General features: G+C 41.4%; 1 protein-coding gene across 1 annotated transcript; it reads left to right on the forward strand.

The window, feature by feature from the left end:
• Positions 1–7,577: 7,577 nt before the first annotated feature.
• LOC308121808 (protein ABHD15) lies at positions 7,578–12,142 on the forward strand. Its single transcript, XM_080483322.1, has 3 exons — positions 7,578–8,530; positions 9,722–9,951; positions 10,870–12,142. Exons 1-3 carry the CDS (start codon positions 7,805–7,807, stop codon positions 11,561–11,563), a joined length of 1,650 nt encoding a protein of 549 aa, XP_080339448.1. The 5' UTR covers positions 7,578–7,804; the 3' UTR covers positions 11,564–12,142.
• Positions 12,143–12,389: the final 247 nt, after the last annotated feature.

The following is a 12,389-nucleotide window of genomic DNA, read 5'->3' on the forward strand; positions in this document are numbered from 1 at the left end:
AGTGTTTCTGCTGATTACAAAGAGAGAGCAGCCATGAACACAACGCCTGTATGTAATATTCTATTAGATGTGTGATTAGGACGCATTCAGGCTCCGGATGAGTCATCAAACATTCAAGAACATTTACAGGAAATGTAAAATATAGTTTGATTCATGAATTCATAACGTAGACAAATATTTGGCACAGATCGATAAATAATCAGTCCTCCTATCGTTGATTATTTCTCACCAACTAATCCCATAATACAGTTTGTCAACTGCAGTTGTTTCTTTGTGAATTTATTCGTATTTGCTGGGGTTTTGTAGTGGCTGGTGCTCTCGCCTCGGAGTGATAAGTTCATGGATTTGATCCCTGACTGGGCTTTTCTGTGTGTTTGCATGTTTTCCTCCTGCATGAAACTCAACAAACTGTAATTTGTTGAGCTCCAGATAATAAAAAGCACAACTCTTATTCTGCTAGAAAAACAAAAGCTTTTCATTATAAATATATAGTAAATCATTATATGTAGTCTGCTACTGTCATTAAACGAATAGTTTCCAAGCGTATTTAAAGGTTCATCTCCATTACACCTACAACAAATTTCTTCAACTTATTTTTGTTTTAATGAAACAGACATTTCCCAAGTTGCGTCGTAGCAAATATATTAAATACAAAGCGATAAGATAAGACAAATAGGATAAAACAGAATAAACTAAGATTTAAATATAAATCTGTAATATACTACTGCAGGCGTGCAGCAGCAACAATGGTGCCGGTTAGTGTAACAATTCAAATACCGCAGCAGTTCATGCGGATAAAGTGACTCGTGAATGTTTGTCTCAGTAATTTGATGAAGGTGCATCGATCCGTGTTGAAGACGTGCGATTTCATAACTTAAATGGACAAAGTCCTGCTGGGAGACACGTCTTCCAGACCCCAAGATTTCTCCTCTCACTGAGGCTCCCTGTTGCCCCCACAGGGACGGTTTGTGCCACATTAATTCAATTCAACTTAAAGTAAATAATGCGTCGTATTTTTCCTCGTTTCACTTGAATTTGGCCGACTAAGGTAATATACAATGGAGGAAGACATTTAATTCTTTTTTCCAAGATCAACATGAAAGCTTTGGAAGTCTGAGTGTCTTCATGTCCATGACTCTCGGTGTCCACACTGAGGACGGACGTCCATTAAAATATACACAGAAAGTAAATTGGACTGTCTGCCCTCCTACAGTGTGACATTAGTTTCTTCACACCTCAACAAAGTGAAGCGACAGTTTCTCCGTAACATGCCTGTATACGACCTCATTGTTGATTATCGCAGATAGAGAAGAAGAAGAAGAACAATATCTCTGAGCTGTTTGTCAGCTGTCGCACAAACAAGCTGCAGTATCACGGAGACACATTCCAGGATAGCGATCTGGGAAACAACAAAAGTTCAATGTTTGGTCACATATTTTTAAACGACAGGTTTGACAAGTGAATTTCACTGGAGAAAACACTTCATTCATGGCTTAAAGACATAATTTGAACGAAGAGGTTAAACTAAGTTGTGTTATTTTTAATAGGTCTAAAATGAATCCTATATTCTATATATCTTTTTATGCGTGGTGAAATGTTGTGGTTATATCAAAGGTTCAATGTTTTTATTGAACTTGATTGTTTTTAAAGTATCTGTACGTCTTGTCTGATGACTTTTTTCTTTTTGCTCCCTGTACTCCCCCTCGTTGCTTTCTTCACTCTGGCTCATTGTCTTGTTTTAACATTTATGCTGAAGATTCAGACAGTGAAATGTGGGGAAAGTGAGAAACTGGAGAAAAATGAAGTTCCATTCATTATGTTTATACGTCAGAACTTTCTTTTTTGAAAAGAGTCAATGGTGTTTTCTATAAATTCCATCCAGCTTTTATCTCTCTTCATTTAGGAAAACACTTAAAAGTTTCTGACTCGAAACAAAGATAAAAGCTGAGTCATGATGTGACTCAGGATCACAAAAACAATGCTTGTGTGTATTTCCACGTTCATGCACACAATCCTGCGCCAACGCCACTATAAAGTATTGTGCATCAATAAAGTCAAAACATCACAATACTCATCCTGACTACCGGTATATTTCAGAACTTGTCGTCTCACTTTTGCTTCAGGAACTATACTCCGTATTTTGATTTATTTTTTTCCAACTCTGAGTTGTAATAACATAGATGTGTTTCCACACACGCACACACACAGTAAATCTCCACCTAAGTCCACCCCACACACACTGACTGCAGAACAGAAATCAAACAATCGATGACAAATAACTTCTTCCAACTGAACTCTGACAAAACAGATTTTTTTTATCATTTTTGGCCCAAAGCGAAGTTCCCAGATACTATAACCAAAGGAAACGTCACACTGGAGGACAAAACAATTAATTTTGTTGTTTTCACGTCTAAATAATAAGAATCAGAATCTTTATTTCTATACAGGAGTAGGCTACTATGGTTTTCCATAAGTGTCGAACCATGTCGGCTACATTACTGAAGTTATTTTCGCTTTTCACCGCGATAGATGTGAAGAAATACTATTTATGTACAAGTGGATCTCGAATCAAAACACAAGAGAGAAATATTGTCTTCACCATTTATAGAGCAATTCTTGAAACACCAGACCCACCATGTCATCTCACATCTTTTGTGGCGTCAGGATATGATGAAATATGTGAAAGAGCATCACAATGAACAACAATCACACAGATTTCCTCATTTCTAGTGTGACAAGTCTCTCTGGGTCTGAAGGTTCTGTGAGGTGGTTACCTGTTTATCTTGTTCTAAATGAAATGCGGCAAACATTACTTTTCAAAGTAACTCTTCAGTTTCGTTTTGAGTAACTTGTCATTTTCTCTCCTTCACCTCCTGCTGGAGCCTCTCCTCTGGTGCTCTGTGCTTCACCCTCCTGTCCTCGTCTTTTTAGAGGCGCTGACTTTTTAATGTCAACCAGCTCTTCAGAGGTGGATTTCCTCCTCTCGCCTGATCTTCTCAGCCACCAAGGCCTTTTCCCTCAGTGTAGACACGCAGGGGTTCTCAATTCCGGGCCTCGAGGGCCGGTGTCCTGCATGTTTTAGGTTTCTCCCAGTTGCAACACACCTGAATGCAATAAGGGCCTCGTTACTTGGCTTTTTTTACAAGCCAGATAATGACATCAACATCAGATGGACGCGTGCTGAAGCTGGGAGAAAGCTAAAACATGCAGGACACCGGCCCTCGAGGCCCGGAATTGAGAACCCCTGGTGTAGAGGGTATTGTTCTCAGTGAAGAGGGTCTTGTTCTCAGTGTACAGGGTATTGTTCTCAGTGTACAGGGTATTGTTCTCAGTGTACAGGGTATTGTTCTCAAAGTAGAGGGTATTGTTCTCAGTGTACAGGGTCTTGTTCTCAAAGTAGAGGGTATTGTTCTCAGTGTACAGGGTATTGTTCTCAGTGTACAGGGTATTGTTCTCAGGGTACAGGGTATTGTTCTCAGGGTACAGGGTATTGTTCTCAAAGTAGAGGGTATTGTTCTCAGTGTACAGGGTATTGTTCTCAGTGTACAGGGTATTGTTCTCAGTGTACAGGGTCTTGTTCTCAAAGTAGAGGGTATTGTTCTCAGTGTACAGGGTATTGTTCTCAGTGTACAGGGTATTGTTCTCAAAGTAGAGGGTATTGTTCTCAGTGTACAGGGTATTGTTCTCAGGGTACAGGGTATTGTTCTCAGGGTACAGGGTATTGTTCTCAGTGTACAGGGTATTGTTCTCAAAGTGGAGGGTATTGTTCTCAGTGTACAGGGTATTGTTCTCAGTGTACAGGGTATTGTTCTCAAAGTAGAGGGTATTGTTCTCAACGTAGAGGGTATTGTTTTCAGTGTACAGGGTATTGTTCTCAGTGTACAGGGTATTGTTCTCAAAGTAGAGGGTATTGTTCTCAGGGTACAGGGTATTGTTCTCAGTGTACAGGGTATTGTTCTCAAAGTAGAGGGTATTGTTCTCAGTGTACAGGGTATTGTTCTCAGGGTACAGGGTATTGTTCTCAAAGTGGAGGGTATTGTTCTCAGTGTACAGGGTATTGTTCTCAGTGTACAGGGTCTTGTTCTCAAAGTAGAGGGTATTGTTCTCAGTGTACAGGGTATTGTTCTCAGTGTACAGGGTATTGTTCTCAAAGTAGAGGGTATTGTTCTCAACGTAGAGGGTATTGTTCTCAGTGTACAGGGTATTGTTCTCAGTGTACAGGGTATTGTTCTCAAAGTAGAGGGTCTTGTTGTCAGGGTAGAGGATCTTGTTCTCAGGGTAGAGGGTATTGTTGTCAGGGTAGAGGGTATTGTTCTTAGTGTGGAGGGTATTGTTCTCAGGGTAGAGGGTATTGTTCTCTGTTGTCCCGGGCCCAGAACTGGACCCTCATTAAGGAGCGTCACAGCACGTGTGAATCCCATTTGGATTCACCTGACTGCTGTTGCAAGCTTGTCTGTCCCTTTAAGAAATGATGCATTGTGGGAAGCGGAGGCCATTCGGGGCTGTTTAATTTTGGGAAGTGTAGTTTTTGAAGTCAGCTCAATTACGCTGCTCCATAGTCGCGTCTCAAAAACAACAAGAAACAAACAAAACAACAACCAAAATAACTGGAGAAACCAGTCGTAACTTAATTTAGGATTTACTTAAAAAAAGAATCCGATGACTCTGAGGAGCAGCAACAGGTGAGTTGAGCAGGAAGCTGATCCAGGCCTGTGGTCCTTCTATCTGAAGGGAATGTGTATAAACTGTATTACTAATTGTTCGCTCTGTGTTGTATAATATGGTGCTGAGGACTAGAGCTCTGGACCATTTCTCAAAATGATGATGGTTGTGTGTGAAGCGTCAATTATTGGTTTGTTGTGTGTTAAAAGTAGTAAGCCAGACTGGAATGTTTTGGTTTTGACATGATTCAGTCACACAGGAGGTTTGAGTTCAACTGGAGTGGCACTGGATTTTTTCTTTTCTTTAACAATGTCCCAGAAAGACATACAAAAAAAAAACCCGTTCATTTTGCCTTCCCTGAAGACGTCTTCTGGAAGTGTGGAGATGATGTGAAAAATGCGAATTTACTGAGTGCGTGATAAATATAAGATTTTCTTTTTTGAACTTGTGTTTTGCTTTATTGATGGAACCGATGAAACACCTCAGATGTCTCAATTCAAAGTGCAGTTACATTCAATCAAATTCAACTATTACCCATAAAGTGTACTTAAATGGATTAAATCTAGCTTTGTTTTGCCACATTTCATCCTAACAGCACCCTTGTTTTAGAATGTTATTCTGTACTCTCGGAGGAAAACTAAAAATGTACAGTTTGGTATCTTCACACATTTTAAGAGGACTCATTAAAGAATAGTTATCCTGGACACTTAACGGAAAATAGCCTTTAGCCTCATTTTAATATTTAACTTTTTTGATCGTAATTATCCTCAAGAACAGATTTACTATGATACTGGAAGGACATTTTGTCAATTTTATTGGATATTATGTCTGGATTAAACATAAAAAAATCATAGTAGATCATGTAAGTAGTCCCGGTTGAGTTACAGTCTTCACATTAGCTTTCACAACAATTACAACCTGCACTAGTTCGAATTAAAGTAAACAAGTAAAGTGAAATTCATTAACAGGCAGAACATGTGATCAGACTAAACCCTCAGTCTGTACAAACAAGTGATTTGTTTATGTTAATATATTCCTCAAATTCTGAATAAGTCCAACTTGTAGATTGACAAGTTAAGACCGAGTTCATCTCTTTGAGCTTCCCCATGAGGTGCCTGTTCAGTATGCAATTAAGGCTGTGCTGTACCGAGGACCGGATTGGCCGAACCCACGAGGACGGCATGTCATGTTCCGTTCAAGTACCTCCAAGGCTGGGTGTAATAGGCCACATTAAATTTAGAGTTAACAGCACATTTAAAGTGATAAAACAGAGAAGGGCCTGTTTAAAGTGTGACACAGGGCCGCCACACTCACCTGTAGTGTCCTGGTTCGAGAGCGATCCTCACCCGACAGTGTCGTGTTGCACTGAACCCTCACAGATACACCTGCTATATGACACCTGATGCAAAGCTGCAATGAAAAGGAAACACGCCCAATGTAAGGAAAACTTCATTTTACAGCAAATGATTGCAGAAGAAACGGGGAGCCTTTGATTTATTTTACTGTGGGTCACCAAACTCTGCCTGCTGCTTGTCACGTCTGCATTATATATTATCATATATGTTATATGTTTGACTGTTTTATATATATATATATATATATATATATATATATCAGGCATAGTCTCTCTCTCTCACACTCCGGAACAACTGTGTTGCTCAAGGACACTTTGACTTGGTTTCAAACCCTGTGAATAGAAGTCAGTCTCGTCTACCAGCCAACCAACAGTGAAAAAATCATGCCAACTCCTTTTTCTTAGTTATTTTTCTTAATTTCCAACCTTATAACTTTTAACCTTCCACTTTAGAAAGTTACAAATATATTGTTCCAACACTTCACTGTGCAATGCATTTCAAACTGTCTACCACCAATTGGGCCATTTATATGGTTGGATTTTGCCATTTTCTTCATTTTCAAGCAAGCATAGGAAAACATTTACAAATAAATGTGATATAAAGACTAAAGTTAGAAAGTGAGCAGAAAATACAATGAACACAGAAATTCTAGTCTGTTTAAAAAAAAGTATTAAGTGTACCATTAAACAAGAAATCCTGCTTCCTTTTAGCTCTCGACTAATTGAATGATTATTGGTTATTTGTGCAACTACTACATCACTTTACCACGATGCACAGTTAGACATGCATATGAATTAACATGTATGAGATACCAAATGTTTTCTTTCTCAAAACTAAATATGAAATGTGTGTCACTAGATTAGGGCAGCAAAAGGTCACACCCACTTTCATATTTTCTTTTCTTTATTGGAGAAATAAGTGGAAACCAGGGTCCACCTTAAGTTTACTCAGTTTATTGATTAAGGGTTAAGGGCCTCGCCTCACCTTACCTTACCTTACCTTACCTACTGGCAAACAGAGCTCAACCTGAGTCCTGCTCTTTATAGGAGGAAGTGGACCAAGCTGAGGCCTGTGATGGTGGAGCGTACCATGTGTTAATTGACCAGGGGTGAATTATCTCCCTTATGGAAATATCACTGGATCTGAAATAATGTATATAGGATTATTTTCTGATGGTGTGCACTCTAATTGAAAAATTTAATATATACATAAACTTCTGACCAAAGCTGTAAAGACAGTGATGAAGCTCGCGGCCATCCATCATCACTTATTGCTGCTATTATTCGTCCCCTTTCTAAAGAGGTGCAGACTTTGTTCCTCTTAAACAAACATGGAGTGAGAGCAACGTCATGACATCAAGAGTCGGAGGAACGTTTACATGCAAAGATCTTTAAGCATTTCAGAAGTGATACTTGCAGGTCAAGTGAGATTCGCATTGTGAGAGGAACTAGGTCAGAGTACAACCGTAGGTTATGGAGAAGACAGATTCATGTAGCCTGTTTGAAGAGTTTCTTCTGTTTGTGGTGAATGATTTATGGAGGAGGAGGAGGAGGGGGAAGAGGAGGAGAAGTGGCAGAAGTCAAAGGACGACAACTAACATTTCCCCCACTTTCTATTTTATGTGTCACTTCATCGAGGGCTTCTCTTTAATCTTCCTTGAGGGCAATGCGGCTGTGCAGAGCATCAGACTTTAAATCTGAATCCTGCAGCAACAAGAAGGAAACAGGAAGTCTCAGTGAAACTATGGAAAGGAAAGAAACACATTGAGTTCATCTCCTGGATTCAGCATGGCCATGTTTCTATGGGACTTCTTGTTCTTTTTGCTTCCATCTTTCCTGTTCCTGCTGCTGAGTCTGGCTCTGCACTGGCCCAGAGGACGCTGCTGGACCGGCTGGGCTCTGACGGCCGCAGGCTGGAGGCTCTGGGTCATTATTTGTCACATTCTTGAGCTGCCGCTTTATAATAACACGAGAGCCACAGAAGCAAAATCCTCAGGTTTCCCGCCGCGGTCCGGTCCGACCTCTGATGGACCCCGACTCATCTGCAAGCCCACGGCGCTGGCCCGATACCTGCTGCGTCACTGCGGCTCTCTGGCCCGGCCCAGGCTGGCCGGCTGGCCCCGGGGGGACCCCCACCTCCAGACGGTGTGCAGCCAGCTGTGGGAGCAGCGTGAGCTCATGCTGCAGTTCACCAGGGACCACCTGCAGCTGAGGGACGGGGGGGTCGTGGCCCTGGACTGGGCTGTGGGGACGAGAGTGGGGGAGGCGGCGGAGAGGAGGAGGAAGGAGCATCACACCGGAGGAAAAACCCTGGGCTGCTTCACCTCAGCTCCACCCGTCCTCCTCCTCATCCCTCAGTGCTGGGGGGGGATGACCCCCCACCTGAAGGCGCTGTGCCACCAGGCCACGCGCCAGGGCTTTTACGTGGTGGTGTTTCACCCCAGAGGCACAGCGGGGAGCCCGCTGACCACCGCGCGCCTCACGGAGTTTGGAGATCCAGCTGATCTGGAGCAGGTACACCGACACTGACCTTCTCTAACATCTGATCCCTGAATCAATCAGGCTGATTGACACTTTTCCCACCATAACGGGAGCAGAATTTGTGGAATTTGGTTCACACTTCAGAAAATACCAGAAGGTGAACATTATGGCTGATGCATTCAATATAAATCACGACGCAACGCTTGATCGCTGCAAACATAAATATAATGTAATTTATTTTTTTTAGTCTTACGCTGCTCAGCTTTTAACATTTCAGTACTTCTTTCCTCACCGACAACACATTTTATTATAGAACAATAACACTTCTATCTTTATAGGATGTAGGACCAAGATCACAAAACATTTTATAAAAATTCAATGAGAATTTGTTCCCATTCAAAGAAGTTTAAAAGGACATGAACTGTTTGGATAATTAAAAACACGTTTTAATTGTTATATATGACATCCGGTTTATTCCTACTGTCTTTGATAAATCATCCATAAAATAGTCTTGGAGTAGTTTTCAATAACAACAATTATCCAAATTGGATAATTATCTGACTGACGATCACCACAGTATGACTGTATTGCGTGGATCACTTCATGACTTTTTGAAAGCATTGTGTTTGAAAATGGGCAGTGTTGTAGTTTATTTATGATATTTTCCTCTTTAAATTCTCCAATCAGGTGAACTAACTGCTTTTTTAAATTCCGTTATTCAGCTTTCGCCTTTAGCCTTCATGTCATCATGTATTCTTATGAATGTACAGTCGTTTTCATTTCATCATTACATTTTCTAGGAGTATTGACTAATAAAATAATGTGTGATCTTTTTTTTGAAAAATCCGAGGAACTGAAGAAGAATCAGATCTGAAAAAGTAGTTTAGTACGTTAACATTTTAGTCTATATAAAACATGCATCAAATGAAAGGTGGTTGACTGGAAACGACTCAGAATCGTGCTGCTTTGACGTGGAACTTGATAAATGTTTAATATAGAATAAATCCAAACACTGAAATCATTTAACATTATAACAATCTTATTGTGGTTGCTCACACGATTTGGATTCAGCCGGCATACTTGCGGGTCAAAACTCTTCAGGGTTTCATTTGAACGGCGGCACAGTGTCGTAGTGGTTCGGCTCTCTCACCTCACCTCAGGAGGGTCCCTGGTTTGAGTCCTGTGTGGGTTTTTCTGATGAGTCTTCGATGCGTTTACCGGCAGGCGGTGTCGTACGTCCACAGCCGCCTCCCGTCCTCTGCGCTGGTGGCAGTGAGCGAGGGTTCGGGCTCGGGGGTCCTGCTCTCCTACCTGGGGGAGAGCGGGTCCAGCACACACCTGACAGCGGCGGCAGCCATCTCCCCTGTGCTGCTGGGACAGACCTGGTTCGAAACGGCCATGCCACCGGTGTATCGGTGGGGGGCGCTATTCCAACGGAAACGACCACTCAGGAGGTGAGAGAGATTTAAAAAAAACAAACTCTGGGGGTCGTATTACTAAAAACAATATGAGGAGGACATGATTATTTAACTTGTGATGCAGGAGTTAAAGAAAAAGGGAGATGAAGTTTAAATGCTCAAGAAAAACAACGAGGATCGATAGATAAGAGAAAATCTTTGTTTTTATGCAAAGTCATTGTGCAAAAAGCACATAAAGAATCATATGCATTTATCGGAATATAGTTTTCAATATGTGCAAAGAATAAAAGCAAAACTAGAAGAAAAAAAGAGGAAATTTTGAAAAGTAGTAGACATTTTAAAGATAGAATAAAGATTTTACAGAAACAATGAACGAAAAAGAAAAATAATTCACCACAATAGTCCTAAAAAAAAGTGTCAAAATTAAAACTATGTAGAATGCTGAAAATGTATCAATGTTAAATAATACATCAAAATGTTCCAAAAAGGTAGAAATTTGAATTAGTTTTTTTTTTTAAAAAGGACAATGTTTCAGAGATAGTGGAAATGAGGAGAATACAGTGGAAATATAGAAATTAAAATTTTGAATATATTTTTTAAATATAGTGTAAATATTGAGACTGAAAGTCAAAATGTTGAGAGGAATTATTAAAAAAAAAAAAAAAAGTAGAAATAACCCCCCACGCCAAAAAAAAATAAAAAAATATTAGGTGGAAACATTTAAGATGAAATTAAGGAAAATTTAAATAATTGGGAATATTACGTAAAAATGTATTCAACAATTTGAGAATTCAGTGTTGAAATATTGCGATAAAATGTAAAAAAGCCTATATTAAAGTTGAGTTGTGTGAGAATAAGATAAAAAGATCGACTATTCGGGGAAACTATTATTCATGTTTCCCCGTGAACATGAATAATTAAAGAAAGAATCTACTAATAATGAATAACTTGCAGGTATGCGAGCTCCTTCAGGGGCCTCCTGGACGTGGACCGGGCCCTCCGCTGCTCCTCCCTCAGAGCCTTTGAGGAAGCTCTGTTCTGCTCCTCCTCCTCCTCGCCCCCCTCCACCCCCGGACCCCCATCCCGGGGCCCCTCGGCAGCCTGGGCGCTGGGGGAGCGAGCCTACCCCGCAGAGGACTGGGGGGGCTACTGGGAGAGGAACGAGCCCCTGAGGGACGCCGACGAGGTGGCGGTCCCTCTCCTCTGCATCTGCAGCGAGGACGACCCCCTCCTGCCCCCACCCTTGTCGCTGCCCCTCCAGCTCTTCCAGAGCAGCCCCTTCTTCCTTCTGCTGCTCTCAGACAGGGGGGGGCACTGCGGCTTCGCCCTGCAGGAGGAGGTGCAGGCGGGGCGGGCGGGGGAGCAGGAGGAGGCGAGGGGGGCAATCTGGAGCCACACTGCAGTACTCGAGTACTTCAAAGTAGTGGCTGACTTCTTGAAGGCGGGGGAGAGGGCAGGGGAGAGGGAGGGGTCGAGCTGGGGCGGTCCGCGGGAGGAGAACCTTCTAGCTGGACTCAGGAGCAGGAGCATCAACCCGGCTCCTCTTCGGAGGAGGAGACCCCCCATCACGAGGAGACCCCGACAACCGTCAGCTTCCTGGGAGGAAGAGGAGGAGACCTTCACCTGGAGGAGGTCCTACACACGATGAGGAAGAGGAGAGAAGGAGGTGTTGTTGAACATCCACCGATCCTCCCTCTAAATTGAATCTTGGATGGAGGAAGAACTTTGATTCTGGAGTTTGCAGGTTCTCCCTGTGTGTGTTGGATCCGGTCAGAAGTTCTCAAATGGAGATGGACCCAACTCTCCTGCAGGTTTTGTCTCAAACACAAGTAGAAATGTTTGGTTTAATATCGAAAGTCTCCTATACTCTTTAAAGGACTACTGTTTTCAGAACATTAATGCACACAGGATTTCCATATGCAAACAAAAGCTCCTATTGAATTTGGTCACATTGATCCCAGTGGATGTTCAAGTCACTCAAAACTGTATTTTTAAAACATTTATTGAACTTTTTAAAGCTTTTAACCCATTTTCGGACTCTGCTGCTGTTTTTTTTATTGTATTTGTATTGTTCGTACTTTGTTTTGAGGTTTTTATGTCTACATGCACAGTATTTCTGAAAAATACAAGGGTGAAAGCCACAATTATCACAACTTATTATTTTTTTTTTAAGTGTTTGAAACTTGAATTTACATGTTGAAAGAGTAAATAACTGAAAATGCGTTTTAACTTTTCAATTTTATTCCTTTCTTTTTAAGAAGCACAATGAGAAATATAAAGTGAGAAAGCTTCACTCTCCCAAGAACAAAACTCAAAGTGTTCATTTTCACTCTGGAACTGAGCATGAAGGTTGATGAACCTCCCGCACAAAGTCTGCAGAGACGTTACACAACTAAACAAAGAATGTGCTTTTCAAGTTGTGCCGGAGACAAAAACAAGGGGCAAAGAAATATTAAAATTACTTTATTACAGAT

Source organism: Lipophrys pholis (genome assembly GCF_963383615.2).
Source record: "Lipophrys pholis genome assembly, chromosome: 16".
NCBI lineage: Eukaryota > Metazoa > Chordata > Actinopteri > Blenniiformes > Blenniidae > Lipophrys > Lipophrys pholis.